General features: G+C 36.5%; 1 protein-coding gene across 1 annotated transcript in view; it reads left to right on the top strand.

Annotated features, from left to right (window-relative positions):
• Positions 1 to 5,096: 5,096 nt before the first annotated feature.
• Positions 5,097 to 25,504, top strand: part of CNGB3 (cyclic nucleotide gated channel subunit beta 3) — a 66,589-nt gene continuing 46,181 nt past the window's right edge. The window contains exons 1-3 of the mRNA XM_035317221.1: positions 5,097 to 5,198; positions 18,505 to 18,700; positions 20,975 to 21,086. Coding sequence (XP_035173112.1) covers positions 5,097 to 5,198; positions 18,505 to 18,700; positions 20,975 to 21,086 — 410 coding nt within the window. The remainder of the gene's footprint in view (positions 5,199 to 18,504; positions 18,701 to 20,974; positions 21,087 to 25,504) is intronic.

Raw genomic sequence — 25,504 nt, 5'->3', positions numbered from 1 at the left:
GTGGAGCCTGACTTGCTCATAGAGTCATTTATTTTTTCCCTTTTGTCACTGAATCAAGAAAGTTTCCAAATCAAATCTAGTAGTTATCACCTGACCGCTGTGAAGTCCAGGCCAAACAGGCCATCAGTGCTACACAAGCAACATTTATTCAAAGCATTTTCCCTTTGATTTTAACTCCTACGAGTGTCACATATTTTATTCATCAAGTTATACCTGAAATTATATAGTGTCCTGACTTTACAGTAGAATCTACCACCCTGCTCTTCTTTTTCCAAATGATCGAAGTGCAGGGCTAACACTTGCTCTTACTGTTCTTCTGTACTCTGTTTCAGTTAATGTGTGAACTACGATCTATATATCTATATTATTTCAACAGGAGATGCTGAGAATAACTCATCATTTTTAAGAAAGGTCAATCTAGTACTGCAGAAGAGTAGGAACTTTGAATATGAATCTTTTCTTGTCAGAGGTCAGAACAGAAGCCAGATCTATATCCTGACAAATGCTTCTTGAGTATTTATCTTTGTTATTCCTAAAGATACCTCACTGAATGCTACCATTATAATGCATACATCTGGTCATGACTATGGTAATAGGTTTAAAGAGACATATTTCCACTAAAAGCATAAATTCATTCTCTTTGTTAAGGCATACTTAGTCAGTATTATCTGGCGGTATTACCTAAGTGTAAAAAAAAAAAAAAAAAAAAAAAAGCAAGAGAGTAAGTAGATATGAAAAATATGAGATTCAGAACATTTCTTTTTATAAGAAATACATATACATATATATTAACAAGTTTTAATAAAGTCCTCAAAATTAAAGAAGACTTAAATTAGTGCTTTGATTTTTAATCCACAGAAACAGGGAAAAATGCCAAATCTTGCACTGTGAAGAGGAAAAATTATTATTATAAATGCTATATTCAGGTCCTGTCTGAATACTATTACTATTACAGAGCTAAGAAATATACTATTAGGTGTCAAGATCCTTGAATCACAGAGAGAAGCTGAAGACTTATCTATGATAAACATCCACGTGTTACATTTTTGAATGTTGGAAGATCTGAATGGAAGTGAAACACAGGCTGTGACCTTTGTAACATGCTATACCTGATTTGATACAAAAATAAAAGCTTCAGATGATAGCTGTTGATCTGTACATTCACACATAATGAATACTGAAACTGCCTGTTGAGAAATGCAAAGCAATTTTTGGAGTTCACTCTGTGCCCATTACATACACTGGTAGCACTGGTAGTTAAATCTGGACTCACAGGACTCATGCATTTTTCAACACGTATCTGACAAAAAAAAAAAGGGGGGGGGGGGGGAAGGGGAGGGGAGGAAAGGGGAGGAAAGGAAAGGGGAGGAAAGGAAAGGGGAGGAAAGGAAAGGAGGGGGGAGGAGGGGGAGAAAAGGGGAGGCAGGAGGAGGGGAGGGGAGGGGAGAGGAGAGGGAAGGGAGTCATGCTCCCTTTTGTATATTCTTATGATTTAAGAAGTATTACACTCTTTAAAACAGCTTCGAATGAGGTGGTGGAAAAGGTTCATGCCAGCTATTATAGCAGTGCTTACAATTCAAGTGAATATATGGCATTTAAAGGACCTCAGCTTCTAAGACACCTACTATGTTTCATGGAGAATAACTTCTTACACAAGCTTAAAATATAAAATCCAGTCTGTGAATGCCTTGTTTCAAATTTATTTTTTGATTTAAAAAGGAAAAAATCCACAGAAAAATAATGTTACCAAAAGTTTGGAAAGCCTATGCATACACCAAATTTGTAAATGGAAGAGCAACATTTTGTTAACTGGAAAAAAATGGAAGGGGAAAAATGGGATAGGGATACATCATTAATATATATAGGATGTGCTTCACCTATACCTAGAAAAATCATGAAACAGGCTTGAATTCCCTATATCCTGTAGGGTTTACCATAAATACAGCATATTGTAAGAACTGGTCAAAGACAATGTAGCTAAGCTAACTGGACATATGCTATCTCATTTGCTGCTGCACTCTTAATCTTCTTACTTAACAGATCATGATATTCAATTATCCAAATTGCTTTTAGCGTGTTCAGAGGCTAAATAGCCATAGTACATAGAGGAGAAATAAAATAAGAGCATATTAATAATTTTACAATGGTCAGGAAGTGAACTTGTACCTCCACTGGCATCCAAATATTACATTTGCTATGGTCTGCTTATTGTTTACAAAACTGCATCACATGAAGGGGTTCCAAACATTGATTTCGTTAGTCACAGACTAAACCAATATAACACTCATTAACTGTGGATGTCAATAGTTATTAACAGGCTCCCAAAGGCACTTTCCTTTTAATGTCAGTTATATTCTTTTTGCATGGTTTTTAATTATAAATTAAAACCAACAAACCCTAATAAGAAAAAAAAAAAAAATAGGTTAAAACAGTTTGTTGCTTGGCATTTTTTAAAAGAGGAATATGCATAATATTACATAATTTTGAACAGAGATATGTATTTGCTATTAATAAATTATGTTTTCATTGTATTATGTACATCTTTACCTGTTTTAATAATCAAGGAACAAAAATTACCCATTCTAAAAATAATAATAATAATAATAATGAAAATTTATATTTTTTAATGAGATAGTTGCTCTCAAAAAGGCTGTCTGCAAATACCATTTTATGTGGCAATGTATTAAAGTTTCCTGCATTAGCCAATTTAATCCACTAAAATCGCACATAGTAAAAGAAAAGTGAAAATATTTTCCAGGATTTGTTTTGAGAATCTTCTGTTATCAGCTGATGCAAAAAGAGCATGGAGGCAGAGTTTCACATAAAAGAGAAGCTATCTATTGATCTGCATAAATGTGAAAATACTTTAGACATTAATTTATAATTTAGTCACGGCAAACACTAACTTTTGCCATAGACATGCATTAGCAAGAATTGTATAGACTTTGCAGTAAAACAGAACAAAAGGAGGTTCCAAGCTCTTGCTGCATTCAGCAGCTATGGATTCACACACACAGCGATGGTTCCTAGTTACAAGACTGACATCCAGCCAACTATTATAAGGGCTGCTTCAGAAGTGTCGATGTAGGAACAAGTCTTGCAAATTAATTAATGAAAATTGGTTGTTCATTCTTGCAGCTGCAACCATAGTAGAATAAGGATTAGAAACTCCTCTTGCTAGACAACTGAAACCCCAAGGAGGCAGCCTCTGCAATATTTCCAATATTTCACGATAATTGCCAAATATGGAATTATAACTCAAAGGAGTACATTTCAACATTTCTTGATGGCTAACATAAATAAATTATAAGTTTTTAGGTCAAACTTGGAGTTCTAAGGGAAGGCATAGTCTTGTAGTAAAGTAGAATTAAGGACAAGGGGAGCATTGAGTTTAAAGATCCTTGTTAGCAGGCATTGAATCAACATGGCAGTAAAGATATCTGAAATAGAGTTTTACCTAGCAATTAAAACATTTGATTTTAAAGAGATTTATGTAGGATGATCCAAAGCCTATAGAAACTCAGAATCATATCCTTATTATACACTCTAAATATATATATATATAGTATTTTACTGATTTTAAACATTAAACATTTTAAACATTTTAAACAGGACATTAACATAAAATTTACTTTTATTACAATTTTAGCTAATACTCTTCATAATATAGTATCATTTGTAAATTCATTAGAAAATGCAAAATGGATTATTGCCAGTTCTTAAATAAAAAGCTTGGAATAAAACTGGGCATGAACTTGTATAAACAAACCATAGAAACAGAATGGTTTGGATTGGAAGGGACCTTAAAGCTCATTTAGTTTCAAATCCCCTGTCATGGGCAGGGACACTTCCAATGAGACCAGATTACTCAAAGCCCCATCCAACCTGGGCTTGAATACTTTCAGGGATGGGGCATCCACAGCTTCTCTGGGCAGCCTGTGCCAGTGCCTCACCACCCTCACAGTAAATAATTTATTTTTAATATCTAATCTAAATCTATCCTTTTATTTTAATGCCATTACTCCTTGTCCTATCCCCTGACAGACTCCCTGACAAAGAGTCCCTCCCCAGCTTTCCTGTAGGCCCCCTTTATGTACTGGAAGGCCACTATAAAATTTCCCTGGAGCCTTCTCCTCTCCAGACTGAACAACCCAAACTTCCTCAGCCTGTCTTCATAGGTGCTCCAGCCCCCTGATCATTTCTGTGGCCCTCCTCTGGACTCATTCTAAGGTCCATGCCCTTCTTGTGCTGGGAGCCCCTGCACTGAATGCAGGGCTCCAGGTGGGGTTTCACGAGAGCAGAGCAGAGAGGGACAATCACCTCCCTCACCCTGCTGGCCATGCTGCTTTTGATGCAGCCCAGGATATGGTTGGCTTTCTGGGCTGCAAGTGCATGGTTCCAGCTCATGTTGAGCTTCTTGTCAACCAACATCCCCAAGTCCTTCTCCTCAGGGCTGCTCTCAGTCCGTTCTCCACCCAGCCTGTATTTGTGCTTGGGATTGCCCTGACCCAGATGCAGGACCTTGCACTTGGCCTTGTTGAACCTCATGAGGTTTGCACAGGCCCACCTTTGGAGCCTGCTCAGGTCCCTCTGGATGGCATCCCTTCCCTCTAGCATGTCAACAGAATACCTTCCTCTTGAGAGATTTACCTCATGTAATCTACTAGGTAGATGCTGTGGTAACAGGATTATTGGTCAATCAACCTCTAGTTGAACTACGAGTGTTTTTAGGACTTAAAATTTCACTTCTAAAGATAAAATTACTGCTTGATATCCAGTACTTAAAAAATCAGACAATTATTTATTTTAACCAGAAAGTGTTCACTCTCCTTTGAATTTGTGCATGAAAAATTGACTCTGTATATAATTTAACCATTGAGACTAGAAATAGCTAAATCTATGATACAAAGCAAAGGTACAAATGATGAGAAAACCAACACTGAAACAGACTGTACAAGGAATTTCTTTAAGACATTAATCAGACCTAAACCTGATTAAGTGTCTAATTGGCTTGATTACTGATGGCAAGAAAACATGCTATATACCTATTCATGGTAAAAGGGTTATAGAGGCTTCAGGGCAGTTGAATGAGCAAGATGTTTAGAAGACTAAAAGCAGTGTTTTCTAGAGCAAAATTATCACCTGAGCAAGCAGACTGTGAAAATGGCAGCATTCCTCCCAAGCCATCTACAAAACAGGTATAGTCTATTTTTTATAGGCTCAGTAATATAATATTTTGTTTGGAAAGTATTTATGTAACTAAATATCATAATAGATGACATTTTCAAGCAAATTTACTGCAAAGGATATAAATCATTATTTAGCAAAAACAAATGAATACCTCCCCTCCTTCCTCCCACCTCTTCATTATGAGGAAAGATTTCCTCCTTTTGCAAAGTACTTGCCAAATAGGACTAACGTGAAATAGTACAAGCTTATGAGAGGCCTCGATCAACATTTCAAACAGGAAATTATAAATATTGGTATGACTGTTTTTGTTGTGCTGAGGTATTCCTCTTCATGTTGTTCCCTGCTGGCAGAAAATGCCAGTATATTCTTTCTGAATATTGGAATGCAATACAGGTATATATTACTCTGCTTCCCAATAACTGTTAGAAAGGCAAAGTATTTTAGTAGCTTTAAAAATATATATTTTATTGTGCTTGTTTTTATTAATATAACTCTGATTTGAAAACTATAGTAAGTCATTTTAGTCTACAGTTTTGGTTTTGTCGTTGCTTTGTTTGTTTTCCTTTGTAGTTCTTTACTGTAAAAGTTAACTCATCTTTTCCATACTAGTTAATGGAATACAAAAGAAGCAGAAGAATAGATACTCTTCACTTGTTACCTTTGAATATATATATTTTTAATCTTTTCCCAATAATGTCAGAGAAAGTGTTTTGATTTGTTTTTTGTTTTTGTTTGTTTGTTTCTTTTTCACAAGGCAAAAAGGCCACAGTTTAAGGTTTAACCAAATAATTAATATTGTGAAACAGTCTGAGCTACTACTCTGAATTTGGGCTTACCAAAACAATTGAAACTAAACTTATGAAGTTAAATCTAAGTGTCTTTTTAACATGTTCATAATAGTCTAGATGTACCAAGACTCTGACTTAAATTCTGGGAATCTTGATTTATATGTACAAGAGTTCAATAAAGTTGATGGCTTTAAGTAAAAACAATAGAAACATAAACATTCATAAGATTGAATCATTTCTTAGAACTGGTGAAATTTTCTTAAACTGATCATTTTATACAGCTTCAGGAAGATGTGTGATTTAAAGCAGCCCAACTACAACTCAAATTGGATTTAAGATGTTTACAAACATGCAAAAAAAAATAAACCAATTGTTTGAGTGGATGTCAATATGGAGTCATCTGTTCACCAAAATGGCAAAAACTGTGCATGTTCAACAAACTATTCATGTACTGCAGATCTGCAGGCAATGATCTTGTAGACAGCAACATCTTGCTATGTAGTAAGAACCCTTGATTCTGAGTCACTGGTTGCACAGATATTCTGCAGCCCAGTTACTTTGGACACACAGTTCTCTAGTATTTTGCCAGTCTTTAGAGGTGAAAAAAGAGCCTGCCATCCTTTTCTGAAATTTCTTTCAACCAAAGTGAAGTCCATAACACAATAAAATAAAGTCTCTTGAAAGAGAACTGGATTCATCACTGTATTTTTATGCTCTTCAGTTACAAAAGACCTTCTCAGCCATTAATATAGAGCAAACCAGTTTTCAGAAGCTGTGTAAGGTATTAGCAGTTCACAGGAAACTAAATCAAGTAGTCTTATGAAAAGGAGCTGTGGAATCATGAACTCCAGTCAGCTAAAATCCAATGAAGAATTTAAAACAAGCTTTAAAATGTCACAGGGGAAAAACTGAAGTGTTGAAGTGCACATCACTAATTCCCACTGCTCTATAATTTTAGAGACAATTTCCATTTTGCTATATTTGTTTACAGTGGCATAAGTACTTAGGAAAATAAGTGAAGAGTGATTCCTTGTGGAGCAGGACAGTTTACTTTCTGGTACCAATAGCCTGAACACTGCACATAGTGAAGGGACCAACGTATCAGGGAAGCTGCTGCAGAATTGTACTAAATTAGGGAAATGTTTTGTATGGAAGATGGAGTAGTAGTAATACTTCTAAAGCACATCACATTTCTAAGAGCACAACTGCCTGTGCAGTATTAGGTATCAGAAGTTAAAGAGTTATAGGGAAAATTCCAGAGGTTACAGTGAAGCAGCTATGAAGGTCCTAGAAACCGTAAGTTCTCACTCATGAGGAAAAAAAATAAAAAATAAAAATAATAATAATAATAAAAAAAAGTTTTTGCATAGCTGAAGGTTATTTCAGCTTCTGCTCCCCTACTCTTCATCATATAGGATTACTCACATAAAATAGGTGTTTGAATAGCATTTAGGTCACTGAGAGTATTGTTCATGCTTGTTTTAAAGTTCTGCAAATCCATTTTTTTGAGTCAATAAAACATTATCTTAAAAAAAAAAAAAAAAAAAATCCTGAATCCAAACAGCTGAATTCTGTGCAGCCTGATACCTCAGTTGGCAAACTGCTCTAGGAAAATATATATACATATTTAGATTTCCCTTGAGACATGGATTACTTGTCGCACCAGAATGATTCCATACATCAATGCAATACCCAGATTGTACCACTGTTATATTCCACTTTTTATAAGATGCTTTTAAGATGGGGATAGATAAATAGGTCAATAATTAAGACATTTTCTGCCTGCAACAAAAGGCATTTAAAGAAGAAATGTATATAATAGCTGATAACTGTAGAGCATTATACTCATATTAATGTTCGTATCCTAGTAGGAGGAAGCCTGAAACAGAGAAAACAACCTTTGAAACAAACAAAAAAAATATGCAAGTATCTTTCGTATGCACAAAGATTCACTGTGATTTTAATTTATATATATATATGTTAACTTTTTGCAGTGAAAGTTGATACTGTCTCTGTATTTTGTAAAGACTGAAATCTGTCTCTGTGGTCAGGTAGCTCAAAACATACCAGGTCTATTGCCCTGCAGAAAGTTTAGGCAGATGCATGACTGATTCAGGGATGTAGACTGTCTTGTGAGTGGCAGTACTGAACAAGTCAGCCTTGACAACATAAAAGAGGCTCTGGGAATAGGCAGCAGCAGAACTTGACTACATAACTTAGGTTGTGCAGCAGGTGTGAAGGCATCACTTTTTGATCTCAGTTTCCAAGTCCTTTTGTGAACCTAGCTGGAAATTCTGGTTCAAGAACACACACAACACCCAGAAACACAGCTCAGTAGGTGTCAACTTGATTAACTAAATTCCTAGCCAAGTCAAGCCATCCTTATCATTCTCAACAATGAACATTTATAGTTTCTAATCCTGTTTATTTTCTCAAGGGTGAAAATACAAAAAAAGATAAGCCACAGAAAGCTGAAAACAATACAACAGCAGAACCATTACCAAAGGAACAAGGTCAGTAAGCCATTTATGAGTGTTCAGAGATTATCTGAAAATATATATATATGTACCCTATATACAACTGTAAATAAAATTGTACCTCTTACAAATGCTCTGTCAGGTGCTGATCTTATTTTTTATTTCTAGGAGAACTCAATTCGTATTGACCCCAAACCAATGATTTGCTACAGGAATACTAGCACTGTTCAACGATAATAAAAGGCAACAAGCTTTCAAGCACACAATCCCTCCATCAGATTGTCCACTTTTATGAGCTAGTCTAACAAACCTATTTCCTCTTACTGTAATCTTGATTTCTTCTTAGGAACCTTTCTTTAAAATAAAGGCATTTACTAGCTTAAGAAAGAAAACTGCATATTTTAATGTATCTTTTGGGTATGTTTGTCAAATATATTTAAATAAATAAAAAGAGGAGATAGATAAATAGAGCTAGACGAACTGATATTCAACTCTTTTTGTGAACATGATTAATTGAACTGCCATTCAAGTTTTTTTGTTGAACAAACAGAAAAACTGCAATGCCATTAAAGAAAATTTGCCATCAACATTTGGAAGATTCCCATGCCTGGAACATAAAGCTCAGGGCAGTAATATGAGTTAATCTTCTTCCTAAACAGCTGGCTGCTGAAAACAATGGCAGCTGGCCATGGCTATTCTGCCCCTCTTAAAACAGACACAGAATGACTACTGCAGCAGCTACCAAAAAAAAGGGCTCTGGATGGGTTAAGCAACAACTATGTGTGGGCATTGGCCTTTGCCATCATCCCCTATAGCATCAGTGCTGCAGCCCTCTTCTTTTCCATCCTCCACTAAAACATCCATAGAAAAGCACCAAGTGCAGTTTTTCGTCACAGAACAATCTGAATTCCTTTTATTGAAGCAGAAAAGAATAGGTGGGGGAACATTCAGCTTTCTGTAATAAAGATAATTTAAGGAGAGAGGATCACTGGAAATAGACCATAAGGAAACTTGCATAATCCCTACTTGCACTTTGTATAATCATAACTAGTATCACAAGTCCTTTTCTCATATAATGAAACTTTAAACAAAGTACATTTAATGTAATTATCTTGTTATAAAATGGCTGTAGCACTAAATCAATGAAAAGTAAAATCTGACACGAATTAACTGTAACAGTAAGCCAACCATTGAAAAATCAAGTCAGAAGTTATGTGGCTTTTTAGCAACATTAAATCACAGATGCTAGGCTATGACAGATTGAAATATGCTTATAGAAAATTCTTCTGCTTCCACCCAAAATCTCATCTAACTTCATGAGATTAATGTAATTCATAAATCTATATTTCAAGGTAAAAACTATATTTTTTCCTTCTAAAATGTAAAATGAGCAGTAGCATAGAAGCAACTACCATACCAGTAACTGAAGGCTAGTATAATAGCACAGTTAGGCTCCATATTTGTTTATTTGTTTTTAAAAACAGTAGTTCTCTGGAAGTCTCAAAGCCTTACTTACAAATAGCCACAAAACAGCTTCTCCTTTTGTATGTGAGTATTAATGAGTTAGGTAGGCATTAGCCAAACAATACAGAGAATTATCACAGACACCAAACTGAATAAGGAACTCCAGAATCTCTGGGCAGAAAAGTGAGACTGCTTTCAAGCAGATCATGCCAAGTTTTAAATATAGGCTCTGCAATACTTGGTGAACTTTGTATCAGGCCTAAAATCATATGGACAGCTTCTGGAAGAAGAAAAATATCTGTAGGGAAGCAAATATTTAGAGACCAGACGCATAATTTTACAGTGTATGTACAAATTTTAAAAGAATTATTAAGACAGAGGTCACTCAAAACAAGTTAAGGAAGACTGGTGGAGACAGGAAAACCAGTTAGAGAAAAGCTTTTCCAAGATCTCTAAGTAGTTTCTCTGGTATAACAAGAATAATGTAGACTAATAAACCCCCTAATCATTGTCCCATGATGCAGCTCCACTATCCTGAAATGTAAACCAATGTCCTGAGCAGAGCTTATCTTCATCCCCTTTTTCTCACATGGCCAAAAGCAACCATCACCTTCTCCCACCCTTCTAGCACTTCACAAGGCAGCATGATGTTCCCAGCACAGATGAGAACTCAGCAGGCAGCACAATTTGAGCCTGTTTGGTTAAAACTTGGCCACTTACATCACTCAGCAACACCTGGTACTTTTGGCTTCTTTGTTGGCCACTCATTGCCTCATTCCCACCTCCTCAGTTGCCCTACCTCTCACTAGCTTGCTCTGTGATAAATTCTCTGCATAATTAGCTCATTCTGTAATTAATTCTCTGTGCTAAGTGGGCTTCCTCCATCATTAACTCATTTTTTAATTTATTCCCTGCATTTCTTTATGTGCTTAACAAAGTATGATTCACCTAATTAGAGGTTCTCCATGATATTGAATCCAATTTCTATAGTTTCTTTGCATACTTATCACCTTCCATAACTGACTGGCTATAGAAATCCTTCACTTGTTTTACACACTGTTGTTCAATAGCTCTGCTGATGGTTACACTATTTAGAAAGTTATGTCCAGTCACCTGCTTGCTGGTGTCTGCTTTATCACTCTCTTTAGCACAGTTTCTTTCATCCTAACAACTCCTTCCAGTGTGATTCTTCGCAATCCATCCTTTTTCCTTCCTTTTCTGTAGTACCACACATAAGTACAGCTCTTCTGAAGTCTGTCCTCCTTTCATTCCCATCTCACTTTTCCCTCACTAGAAACTGGCCTGTTTAGAATATCTTGTTTTTCAGTCTTCCTGCTTCTACAAAAATAAAAAATGTCTCAAAGAGTTTGTCCAGATTCACAGACATATTTATGGTGTTTTCTCTAAAGCCCACTGTGATATATCTTTGTTCTTGGTAGGACCTGAGAGAGAAAGTAGGTCTAAAACTATCCTAGGTATTTCTCTATACACTTTAATCACATGTCTGGATCATAAAGTAGACAGAAGCCTCCCTTCTAGGAGACTACCATGTTAATTTTTCAGTGACTCTTAGATTTTCATAGATGCTTTGGAAAATATATATATAAAAGACTATCTACTGACCCCCAAATGAAGTGCAAGTGCCAAGCTATAATGCAAATGAGAATCTGGTGCTTCTGACAGACTCAAAAAAATCTATATCTCAAATGAGAAGCACAGGTAGAGTCAAAATCAGCATCACTGAGTGTCGAGCACCTCCAAGGCATGATTACTCTAAAGGAACTTCAGTCCACTCCAGACTCTCTCACAGCAAGTACACTTATGCATTAGATACTCAAGGAACATTCACTTTTCCACTATAAGTTTTATTAAATAAATAACAGCATTTTTTTAGATTAGCCTATCTGTTGTGGAGACTCCTTCATGATAAGGGAGTTCAAATCCATATTTCTCACATTCCAGTGTCCTAACTACCCACATACAATCTGGACTAGAAAGATGGGGGTGGAAATTCTGTAACCTTCCTAATTGCTGGGCAACTGTACAGAGAAGAATGCAAAACCTGTGAAGATTGAGAAGGAAGAGTGAGTACAAGATGGAGCCTGATCTAACCTATGAGTTAATTGAAAAAGTAACCTTGTAGGAGGGAAGGAGAACTTTGATTTCAGCATTAAAACATTGTTGGTTGTTGGGTTTTTTTACTTGTTTGTTTGATTTGTTGTTGTTGCAGTTTGGTTTTTTGTTTGTTTTGGTTTGGTTTGGTTTGGTTTGGTTTTTTGTTTGTTTGGTTTTTAACAGAAAATAATTCCCAAAACAGGTATTTGTCCCTATCCAAAATAAGCAAAGCTCAGAACAGAGATTTCTTCTTACTAGATGAAAGCTTTGGTCACCAGTTGCTATATAAACGATGGTCACTCTCTCCCCTTGTACATAGCAATAAAGTGGATATATTTATTAAAGGGAAAAAAATCCTAGCACTAAGAAACTCCAGTTAATTTCTGCTAGTTAACCAACACTTGCCTGGACTACAGTCATGTGAGTTGTAAGCCTCTGAGAAGGAAGCTTTGAACTGAAGGTGAAATTTTACAGAAACTGTTCCCTAAAACCTCAAAATCCAGGGTATTTTGAAAAATAATAATAATAATAACAAATAAATAAATAAACAGATTAAGTGCAGCATTTTGATATCATAGAATGGCTTGGTTTGGAAGGGATCTTAAAGCTAATCTAGTTCAAACCCCCCTGCCATGGGCAGGTATGCCACCCACTAGATCAGGTTGGCCAAGGCCCCATCCAGCCTGGCCCTGAGCACCTTCAGGGATGGGGCATCCTCAACTTCTCTGAGCAACCTGTTTCAGTGCCTCACTACCCTTTCAGTGAAGAATTTCCTCCTAATGTCTAGTGTAAATCTATCTTCTGGTAGTTTAAGACCATTCCCCCTTGTCCTATTGTTATGTAATCGAGTAAAGAGTCCTCCATCCTTTTTATAAGACCCCTTTAAGTATGGAAAGGTCGCAATGAGGTCTCCCTGGAGCCTTCTCTTCTACACGCTCAACATCCCCACTTCTCTCAGCCTTTCTTCAGAGAGGTGCTGAAGCCCTCTGATCATCTTTGTAGTCCTCCTCTAGACTTGCTCTAACAGATCCACTTCTTTCTTGTGCTGGGGGCCCCAGACCTCGATGCAGCATTCCAGGTAGGGCCTCACAAGAGCAGAGTAGAGGGGAACAATCACCTCCCTCAGCCTGCTGGTTGCACCTCTGTTGATGCAGTCCAGGATGCAGCTGGCCTTCTGGGCTGCAAGTACACACTGCTGGCTCATGTTAAGCCTTTCATCCACAAGAACTCCCAAGTCCTTCTTCACAAGGAGAAGAACTCATTCTCTCAATTAGTTCTTCTCCCAGTCTGTACTCATGTCTAGGATTGCCCCACCCCAGGTGCAGTACCTTGCACTTGAACCTCATGCGGTTCACACGGGCCCACTTCTCCAGCCTGTCCAGGTCTCTTTGAATGGCATCTCTTCCTTCTGTTGTATCAACTGCACAACTCAGCACGGTGTCATCTGCAAACTTGCTGAGGGTGCACTTAATCCCACTATGTCATTGATGAAGATATGGAAATATAATGGGCTGCAGCTCAATAACCCAGACCTGTCAATGCAGAGACTTTTAAACCATAATCTTATTCCTTGTCTTCAGGTCCTTTACACTCTTCACTGGCACTCAGTCAGCAGGCAGCTATTATTCTGAAAATATATGGACCTTTTATTGATTATTTTGCTTCAACCTCGCTGATTTCTGAGTAGTTCTCCCTTGTACACAGCATATGTTTAAAAGCTTTACTTGGAAAGTCACAAAGGTGTGTATTTTGTAATGTCAGAGCTGAATTTTATCTCCTTGCATATGTTTACTTTTTGTTCAGTTTTCTGGGCATTTTCATGACCCTATAGCCACATCTTTCAAGTATTCATGAACATAGCTCCTGAACATTTCTGGGAGGCAAGGACCATCAGACAAATGGCTAACAGAAGTAACCCAATAAGTTTGTAGACCAGTTCTCTCTATTCCCACTCTACTACTTCAAATGCAAAGTCATTCTTTACTCCCACTACTTAAGAGAACCTGCTCTCTAGTTGATAACATTTAAGAGCGTTTTTGACACTTTTAATTATAATAATAGTTTTCAAAAAAAGGAAAGGATAAAAAAGCACTGATTTTAAGTGTTCAAAATTATGTTTCAAATGGTTATATGACACAGAGATAGCAAATAAGCAGATTACTCAACCATTAGCCGCTCTGTCTCCTATTAGTAGGCTCTACCCATGCAGTTTCCTATTTCAAATGCTGTCTAACCTCAAGTATTTCCATGTACCATTAAAATTGCCAGTATTGTTGTTTGTCTATTAAATAAAACAGTCTTGCCATATGAGCACAGATACCAAATCACAAAAGGTTTTCAGGAGAACATTAAATCTACATATTCAACAGAATAAAGATAAAAATTTCCAGGACTTTTTACTGAAGGAATACAAAAGGACAACATTAAACGTTCTTTAATTAAAGATAGCCGACATTAATCCTGGTAATAAACATCTGAACTGCTTGCTAAGGTTTACAGATCTATTATCTATATAGCATGTCATTTAAGAACAACTGTGAGTTAATATATTTTAAGCATCAGTATATTTTAAAATACCTTGTTGTAAAAATCACTAAGAAGTTAGTGGTAGAAGAATGTATGGGTCAATATCTTTAATTAGTACAAATTTCACACTGTACTAAGGTGCAATGATGAAAATACTGATGAAAATATACCAAAAATATATACATGCAACTCAGTGAGTTTTAACTAATCCTTAAAACAGCATATTGTGGATTCAAAGAGAAGTAAGATTATTTCAGATCAAGTTGTGTTAAAATGTGCTTTTGTACATACAAGCAAAGGAGAAGCCCAGGAAACTCTTTTTGCATGAAGACCCTAAGTAACTGTTGGCCATTAGAAGTTTTTCCTTCACATATGCACAACCATTTCAGAAAGTGAGGAGAAGGCTAGACAAGATACTTCTCAGAGTTGCAAGTACAAGGCAATAGAGCTGGCTGGGAATTCTGGGGAATTCTTCCTTTTCTGAAGTGTGTCAAAACAAGAGTACTTTTTTGTTCTATTCACAAGAACACATTTAACTGCTAATATTTATCATTTATTCATATCTTTATCTCTAAAAACTAGTATTTTGTTTGACATTTTGCTTTTCTTCATACCTTTTATTCAATGAAGAGAATACATCTGTGATGCTTAAAGCTGATTCTTATGGCTACAGAATGTGTATCTGGATGCAACTGATCCAAGAAATACAGCTTTTAATGTCAACCTAGTGACTGAGATAAATGCTTTTTTATTTTCTGGGAGGAAGTCCCTTCTCATTGGTGGGCTGCTACAGATGCACCTCGTGATGAAGGATAACCCCTAAGGTTGATGGTCTCCAGAGCACACAGTGCTTTCTGTCCTGTCCTTCAGCCTCCTGGTGATGTTTGCATGCACACAGCAGGGCTCAGATGAGAGAGAAGAGCCTGCTTGCTCAGGCAGTCTGTTTGCTGGCTCTGAATAGCAGGATGACAGCTCAGCTCCTCTGTTCCCACATTGGTCTTTGGAGAGAATAAGAGGAAGGAGCTGTCCAAGCCAGCGTGGAGAGGTTGTAATTGTCTTTTGCAGGTCTAGAGCTTTTGAAGAACAGCAAGAATTGGATTGGAAGTAGAATAAATGATGAATTAATATAGCATGATTGACTCTGCACTTTTGTTTGCTAAGTACTTACTGTGTCAGGAAGTAGCGTTATATGCTCTACTGGTGGAAGGATCATGATAACCTTGAAGGCCACAAGCTAACATTTATCGCAGAGGATCCATGGGGTTTTAGAGTCCTTTGATGGCTTTGCCTATTGTCTGAAGAGGAGTCTACAACATTTCCTTGTGGCTAGGCCCATGTCAGAGATTTTTGGATCCACAGATACTTATGTATGCTCAGGACTGAACACTTTAGATGAAACAAAATTATTAGGGTGAGAGTGGTGACTCTGCAGAGCTGTGTCAGGGCATTGGCAAATCTACCTATACCAGTACCTTCCTCTGTGGAAAAAGGTCCTTAGGATTAATGCCTACAGTTTAGGGACAGTTTGTATGTACAGTACTGGATTTTAGAAACATGAAAGTTAAAGAGTAAAATCTCTTTCTAAAACATGAGCAGGTTTAAACTAAAACCAAATTTGCCAGCTCTTCCAATATTATGCTTAGCCGCAAAATCCTCTGCTTTTCATGAAACCTTACCTCCTGGTTTCATGTGATTAATACAAAGAACTCTAAGTTTTATTAAAGAAAAAAACAGACTTTCAGACCTGTGGAACTGCAGATAGAGACAGAGAATATATATATACATATATATATACATACATATATATCAGTCAAAAAGTCTTAAAAATAGAAATAAGTACAAATAATCTAAAAATCCAGATCCAGAAATAAGTACAAATGATCTAAAAGGTATTGGAGATTAGAGATTTTTTCTCTACTGAAAAATGGGAAATATTCTGCTACAGACTATTCTTCAAGTGTGTATGTGTTTGGAAGCAGAAAATCAAATTAATTTGGAAAGACTGTCAAGGCACTCTGTTCAAAACAGAAGTGAAAACTGAAGATAAAAACTGCTTTATGGAAACAACAAAGGAGCTGAGCAATATCAAAATAAGTTAGGTGTACTCTTCCAACATGCCAAGATTTTTGGCTACTTTAATCTAGGAGACAAGAATAAACAATGAAGGTTTAATAATATCAGCATTTGGCTGGGACCATGTTCAACTTAAGATAACAGGTAAAAGACTGATATCCCATCAATATCCCTTTTTTATGACTATTTTGCTTGTCATAAGTCTCAGTCACAGAACAAAGATCTGTGGACAATGAGAAAAAAAAGAAAAAGAAAAAGAAAAAAAAGACTATGAAAGGGAAATGAACTGGTCTTATAACCTGTATTTTGTTCCTAGCTCCTTGCTATCCTAGGATGATCACTCACATGATTTCAATGGTTTCAGTAGGTTTCAGTGGGCCTCTCACTTTAACCAGGTACCATTTTGAGGGATTCCTTTGAATAGTGTTTTGCTCAAAAATTTTTACTTCCACAACTTGAGTTTTTCCATTCCGTCTCAAAAAAAGAACCAGCAACATGTCTCCCAACTTGGCTTTAAATTATATTATTCTTACGGGCAGGCCAAATGATCTAGAATATTCTGACATCAATTGGCTGCATTCCTCAACACCTGTAATAGAGTGGCAGCTTTAGCTACCTATGTTCTACTATAACAGGAATGGAAAATATTTTTTAAAAATTAAAATCTCTTGTTTTCCCAAGTAAGCCTGGATCCATCTGTTTTGAATATTGCTTTAGATGGTTGCACTTTGGCATAATTCTGCCTTCTTTTGCTCACTCGTGATTTCTTTACCATGATCAAATTTATTTAAAGCCAATAGAAGCATTCTTGGCTGTCCTATGAGCCTTGCCATCTACCTGATTGATTGTTATTTATTCTAGAGACCAACTCTTGCTCTCTAAGTCTCTAAGTGTTCCCTAAAATGACTACCACATTGTTCCTTTAGGTCTTTCCTTTGGGGCTGGTCTCAGAAGTCAGAGCAGTGTGAGTTAGATTCTCCAAGCATTGAAGAGTGACTAGGGCTTTTTAAATGTGACTACACAGACAACACTCCCAGTTTTGCACATAAAGAAGCAACTAAAACTTGACATGCAGTTGGCAGTGATGGCAAACCCTGATATCCTAATCCTAATAAAAAATAAAACCTATGAGACTGGAGATTTATGAACTCTAAAATCTCATGGAAGTTTGGAATATTCATGGGTTTCGATGTTTTCCATTGGTCTGAGTCCACTCAGCAGGTAATGGTCTACATGGGCCAAGACGAGAATATCCAGCAGGCTGAGAAGCCATTATCCTTCTGCACTGGGATACTTATACACAAGCACCATATTTTTTGTGACTCTGTGGTCTTTCCTTCCAGTACACATTGTCATTCCAGAGACAGATAGTCTTATCCAGAAGCCTGTTACTCTATTTAGTGTATCTACACCGCTATTTTATTTCAGATGAAGAATTCCCTTCTGACTTGAATCTCTTTATTTTTCCCCACTGTGTTTTAGTTTTTCACTAAAAAAAAATAAAACTAAACTAAACTAAACTAAACAAACTAGGATTGCATGACTGGTTTCCTTTAGAACAGAAAATAAACAAGAAGAAGCACATCATGAGTATACCTATTTTACTTGAGCTGCTGTTAGTCACTTAGTTCAGAGTATTACAATAGACCCAGTTTGTCACACAGCTACTTCAAACAGATATATAGTTGATGCCAGGCCTTCAACACCATTTCACTGTAATGATTGCTCGTATCAGGTTGCATTTCCTGTTCATATAGATATAGCTAGAGGAAATTGCTATAAAAAAAAAAGAAAATTCCCAAAGTGAGATAATTAGAAAAATGTTGAGATTTGTCATCCTGTCATTCCTGAGTTCATGGCTTTTTTTGCAGGAAGAGTCAGGGCACAGAGAACTGGACAACTACAATCCATGTATTCAGAAGAGAGCAGAAACAGCAGAAAGTGATGAAATTTTTTGCTCTTGCATCTCCTTTTCTACATCACGTTATGTTGACAACAAAACCATGAGAGGATTGTGTGTCAAGGAAAGCATAGAGTCAGTAGTATCATTGGTAGAGATCCTCTGGGGTAAGGGTTCAAAAGCATTTTTACAGGTTAAGGGGATTTTTACAGAACATTTTCTGATTCAGTAGAAATATCCACAAATTAGTCAGTTATAAATACTTCAAAAATGGTTTTATTCTCTGTAACCGCAGCCCCTCCTAGATTTTCTTAAAGAGGAGATCTATGAAATTCCTAGAAGAAATCAAATTTATTTCACTATGTAATTATATTCCCTATGTTAGAAGCCTGAATCCATTTTAAAATCCCTCCCTTCTAAATAAATAAATAAATAAATAAATAAAAATAATTAGAAAAATAATCTTTTTGACTATAACTCAAAAGAGAAGTATTTTAAACCCTGTAATCAAAAGGCAAAAAATCTTTTCATCCCTTCTTGAACCTTCCTGGTGTCAGGAACAGTAGCAGACTTCTCACCTCCCTGCATGTGGGTTATTCTCTTCCATGAAAATCCTTGTGTGGACCCTTTGGGCAAGATGAAATATTCCCCAGTATTATATTTCCAATAGACTTTTCCTCAAGATAGTACTGTGAGACTAACTGCTGCAGAAAGGAAATAATAATCCGCATTTCTATTAGCTGGGCAAGACACCGTTATCAATTTAAGCCATAAATCCAATAGAATGTCAGAGTTTTAAATGGAATTTCTCACAAAAATCTTCCCAGTTTACAGCTGATAAGTAAGAAAAATCCTGTAGGCTATCTCTTCATATTTTATAGTGCTTCATTTCTCCCAAGGATTATTTGAAAATTAACCCCTAAACTTGCTAAGCCAAAACAACCAGCACATTGGGGATCACAGATTTCTTTGCCTTCTCTTCAATTCCTTGCCTGACTCTGGCTTGAGTATTTCTGGCATTTTCTTACTTCACACTAGGCCTTGTCTTTGATCCTGTTTAAGATGCAAATTTCTGTAAGAGCAGCAGGGCTTCCACAGGGTATTCTCACTTCTTAACCTTAATACTAAGAAAAAAAAAATATCTCCAGAAATGCCCCACTGGTCCTGTAATCAGTTATTCATCTTGTAAAACCTGAAATTCAATTCAAGAAGCATCATGCCCACTTCCAAGAAATACCTGGAAGAAAAAAATATCTGAATATATGGTTGAATGGGAGTAGTTTAGCTTAACAAGTCCTGTAAACAAACTGATCCATTGTCCTTCACTGAGTTTTGTTTCAACACCATTTCAAGCAATCCTTTTCCAGATGGGCAGCGTAACAGTTTACTGCTCTGACTGGTTGTACCGCTCTGAAATGAATACCTCTCCACATATGGAGATTAACTAACAGAAAAAAAACTAATCTTACAGTGTCTATCCAAAATACTCAAGGTTTTACTTTCTTTGAGCTGTCTTGAATTTAAAATTGATACACACAACAAGCTCCTAATTTATTTATTATGATGTTTTGCTGCCAAGCTTTTCCCTCTGTAATCGTATTACTTAAAGTATTTATGAAGGTTGGGTTTGATCCTCCTTTATGCAAAGTGGCATATTGATGACAGGTTTCAAATAATTTTTCAGCATGAAAATTCAAAATAAAGAAATAGGACTAATTGGAAGAATTAATCATATAAGGACACTTAAATAGCCAGAGAATATACCATTTTCATAGGGGAAAGTGAAGCAAACTTCTTGCTAAACTCCTTTAACAAAGTTACTTGTAACAAATATGAAGAATTAGACTAGGCAAAGTTCCACACACTCACATCCTTAATGATATATTTCAATCATAATTTACTCAGAAACAACCAGGACTGTCATAGCAGCTGAAGCAACAAGAGACTTAAAGCAATTCAAACACTAGAGTATAAATAATGCTATCAGCATTTGCTATGCATAAGCAAATAAGCTACTCTTCATTCTTCCTTCTGTATTTTACGATGTATTTCAAGACAGATCTATCTGTCCTCTACTTATTTTTTTAAATATGTACACACTATAATTCTATGATACTGCACAAGTTCTTGTTGCTTATAAATATAAAAGAGCTCTATATTCACCATTGTTGAACTGCTTACAAATAAATCAAGATCAAAAACCACTAAATTTCACATTCTAAAAGATACACTCATCATAAACATGTTCTGTAGAGCTGGCACTGAAATAGATTTATGTGGGAAATTATTCAAAGGTCTAGAATTATGCAAAGGTGCTAGAATTAGTATCATATCCATTGACAAAATATGGCAGCCAAGTTCCTCCAAAAATTCCTCCAAAAGTGCTATCATCATTCTTTAAAAATTGGTATTCAGAAATTAAAACTTCTTTCCAAATGCAGAGGGAGTTCCAGCAAAAACACCTGAGCCTTCACAAACCGAAAAATCAAATGAACCAGCTAAAGCAACTCAACGGGAACAGGATCAGATCAATAATGGAAAAGAAAATGCAAAGTAAGTAGATTCAATTTTAAAATGTGATATTTTTTTTTCTTGGCATCCTGACATTACATTTCTGTGTGTAATATTTCAGTTCTTTAAAAGTGTCTCCAGTACTGTAATGACCTGAAGGGCATTATTTCAATTCTAAGGCAAGCATACATATGCTGTATTTATTTAGTACGTGCTATTGACAGTTTGTTCTGCACCTCATCATAAACTGCATGAACAAGGAAAATAATTTGCTCAACTACCCATAATTCTATGTCAATGCTCAATTATTATTACTCTGCCTTAGCAAAGGAGTAAGTCCCAGAATGCTGCCTTGAATAGCTGGAATGTTTGTCACATCATCCTGACTTAAAATGTTTTTACCCTGAACATAGTTTTGCTGAGTTATATCATTAAATCAGCATTAGCCAATGCAATTAGATGATTAGAACTGTCTCTTCCTGAGAAGAGACAAACAAATGAAGCAATAATGGACCTTCAGGGGAAAAGTCATCCAGGTGAAAATCTAGGGTTATTAAACCTTTGGAGAAAGCTTAAGTGACCTTTTTTTTTTTTTCCTAAAACAAGAATGAATATGAAATCCAGGAAACCATAATGTTAGAATAATCTACATTCATTATAGTACTAGCCTCATAGAACAGCTGAGGTTGGAAGGTTGCTCCAGGAGAAACCTGGACCAAACACCTGCTAAAAGCAGGATGAATTTAGAGGTTAGACCCAGCTCCCAAGTTAGATCAAGTTGCTCAGAGCCTTGTCCACTCTAGCTTCGAATCTCCAGGGATGGAAATTCCACAGTTTCTCTCATCAGTCTGGTCTACCTCATTATGACCATCCTCCTTATGAATATTATATATATATATATAATTGACATTTCCCTTGCTCTTACTTGCTTCTGTTGCTTCTTGCCCTTTTGTTGTACACCTGTAAGAACAGTCTGGACCCATGTTCTCTACAATCACCCACTGGGTAGTGGAACACTGCAGTTATCCCCACCTTCTCTACTCTTTTCATCTCTAGTCTAAACAAATACAGCTTTTGTGTCCCCTCATACAGCCTGTGTTCTAGTCCCTAGTCATCTTAACAGCCCTCAGCTTGTATTTTACCATGTTGTCAATGTTTTTCTTGTACAGGGAAGGCTACAGATGAATACACATGCAATCTCACAAATATCACAGCAAAAACAAATAACCACATCCCCTCAGATACGTTTTTTTTCTAGTATTTTTTCAAGTATTGCATGTGGTTAGCCTTCACTGCCACAAGAACACACTGTAGATTCATATTCAATGTGGTCTACCAGACCCTAAGACTCTTTCATGCAAGGCTGTTTTCCAGTCAGTCAGCCCCAAGATTTTACTCTTGTCTGGGGTTATTTCATTTCAGGTGCAGGAATTTGCATTTGTCTTTGCTCAACTCCATAAAGTTCTTAACAGCCTGACCCCCTAGCCTGTTGAGATCCCTTTGAAAGGCAAATTATGGATATACTCAGTTTAGAACCAGGTAGAAACTTCTCCTGCTTGCTTTTGCCTTCTATTAGACAGATTACCTTGATGACACAAAACAAAGGTCTTTTCCTGACATGTAGCTATTTAATTTATAGAGAAGATTAGCTATTTCCTTTCCTTCACAAAGATAGACTTTAGTACAATGACAAGCAATAATCAAGCAAAAGACTAATGCATATGACTCTAAAAAACAATGCATGCAATAAAAATGACTCACTAGAGTGACTGAAGATGTTATAAATAAATAACTTGGTAATTTAAATGTGAATCCGTAGGTCAGCAATGAAAACCAAGCTAAAGCCATCTCCTTTTTTGTCACTGTGAGATATGTTATTATATGCTTACCATTTCACTGGTAAATTCTATAAGCATGGTTAACACAATTTCAATATGCTTATGAAACAAAAGGTATGTTACTTGTTACTAGAAGACAAAATCTGTTAAAGGGAAATTTAAAATGTTTATATTAAACATTCTCTTCTCAGAGCTGTTCTGACTCATTGTCTTGCATACATACAGTTTGAAATATTTAGTCAGTCTAATTAAAGCAACAGTCTCTAAAAAAAATAATAAATCTTTGGTAAAATCCACTGTCAAAACAGTTACTGAATTCTGGAGAAGGGCTTAGAAGGCATGGTGCTGGTGTCATCATATTTGTATGAAACTAAACTAAACATATCTATTATAAAGGTTTCTGAACTGGAAGGTGAATCATTTTTAAATGGTGCATTTGCTGGAATTTAATTCATTGCCACTGAAGATTCATGGAAGCCTATTGAGACAACATTCTTGCTCAAGGTCACTACTTTACTGTGTATGCATTCAAATTTACTCACTAGAATACTTTTAAGGAAATCAATTGCCTTTGTAACAGGAGAAAAGCTAGATAAATATATACGCATATGCAGAATCTGAGTCACGTGGATGCATGCAGTCTATAAGAATAGCAAATGAAACATGCTTGAATCACTCTGTAACCCTCAGGCCAACTAGAATAATACAGAATACCTCCTTACAAAGTCAGTTGTCAATTATCTTTGTTCAATGCTAATTTCTGGGTATTCCCATGCCCGGTAATTGTTTGGGAAAGCACTGGTTTGACTAGACAAAACTATACAAAGGACTGTTCTTATGATTCAGCAGGATAGTCAACTGAGAATCTCAATGCCCAGAAGTTTTCCCTATTGTTGTTTGATCTACTGTTATAGACAGAGCCATAATTTAGACAGCTGAATGAAATCAAGATAGATGAAACGGATGGTAGAGTCTTTTAAACTCGTATTGGAATTTTGTATTTTGTCCAGCTACATTTTGGGGAGAAGCAAGGGCAAGCTGCTCCCTGAGGGCAGGGAAGCTGGGAGCCAAGGGTGACATCAGTGCAAGCAGTGCCCTTACCAACAAGATGCATTCCCAGTGGAGCCTGAACACAGCAGAAGAGCAGAATCCTGGTAACAGGGTCCATCAACAAGGCAAAGTGATGAACCAGATTCAGAGACCATCCAGGGAGTCCAGTCAGGAGCAAAAAAGACAAATCCAGAGGCAGGACTGGAGACTCAGATACAACATGGCTCCAAAGTCTATCCAAGAGACAGGATCGGAGAGTTAGACACACCTATGGCATAGCTCAGGCATGGACAGCCTAGATCCATGACAGAGTGTTCAGGTGAAAGCCCCAATGGAGGCTGCTCAGAGCCTTTAAGGCCTGCAGGTCCTGATACTTATGGCATTGCCTTAGGTAGACTGTTTTTCCATATTAGCCATCCTCAAAGTTCATTAAAAGATCACTTGGTCTACACAGTAAGAAATCATCAGTATGCACTTTGGAACAGTGCCCATAGATTTTGAAGATAGATAATAATTAAGGTTTGTGTATTGTCTGTTCACAATCCAGAGCACCTCGATTTTCATGGAAATTATGTTAATAGAAAAGGTTTCACCTTATCCTGATTTACTGCAACTTTTAAATTTTTAAATGTATCTGTACAAGTTTAAGATTAAGATTAGATTAAGGAAGAGGAAAGGCAGTTTTCATGTTTGAAACACCACATTTTCCATTTAGATCAAGCCTGTGTCCCTCCATATAGAATTTCAGGTGGAGGTAATCAACTTCCACATATGGACTTCAAAATTGAAAATCTTAGGTTCAGGTAATATTGCTATATGAACATTTATGCTAGTGTAATTAACATATCTGAAAACAGTAGGAATACTTATATGTATATTTGTAGGGTTGTTCACCCGCTGTGTCCTCTTTCCAGTTCATCTGCATTAGAGGAGCTTTTTACTCATGATGCAACGGTGTTATCTATTAATACGGAAATATTTTTTGAACCTCCTCTGAAAGAACAAACCAGCTATTTTTCTTACTAAGGGAATGAAGGCTTTGAAAAAGGCAGCATTTATTACTGAAAACTCCCACATAAATTGTCCACAAAAAAAAAAAAAAAAAAAAAGTTTTCCTTCTCAACATGTACTCATTTTTCAAATATAAAAGTACACTGCAATGGACAGACATAGCTGTGGTTTGCCTACAGCCATATGAACATCACATCCAAATGAGGAGATACACATGAACAGCCAATGTGCCAAGGTGCTGAATTGCAACAGTGACTGAAACTTTTAATGTCTGTTTCATAATGGCTTAGATAGTATTCCACGCAGGTCTGTATTGTCTGCCAATGTATTGTTTCTTCCTACGTCTTCAATGATAACATAACAGAACAATAGGCTATTTCCATGAACAGCTATTTGCTGAGCAATAATAATCTCTGAGATGGAGGGCTAAGAGTACGCTGTCTCTTCACATCAAGAAATGAGGGAACAGAACAGCACTCAGAACCTAATTTGCACTCTAATAGAAAACAGTGACATCTTATTAACAAGGAACTTGCATAGCATAAAACATCATTTCAAAAT

Source organism: Oxyura jamaicensis, chromosome 2 (assembly GCF_011077185.1).
Source record: "Oxyura jamaicensis isolate SHBP4307 breed ruddy duck chromosome 2, BPBGC_Ojam_1.0, whole genome shotgun sequence".
Lineage (NCBI taxonomy): Eukaryota > Metazoa > Chordata > Aves > Anseriformes > Anatidae > Oxyura > Oxyura jamaicensis.
This window is presented reverse-complemented; position numbering and strand designations above follow the sequence as displayed.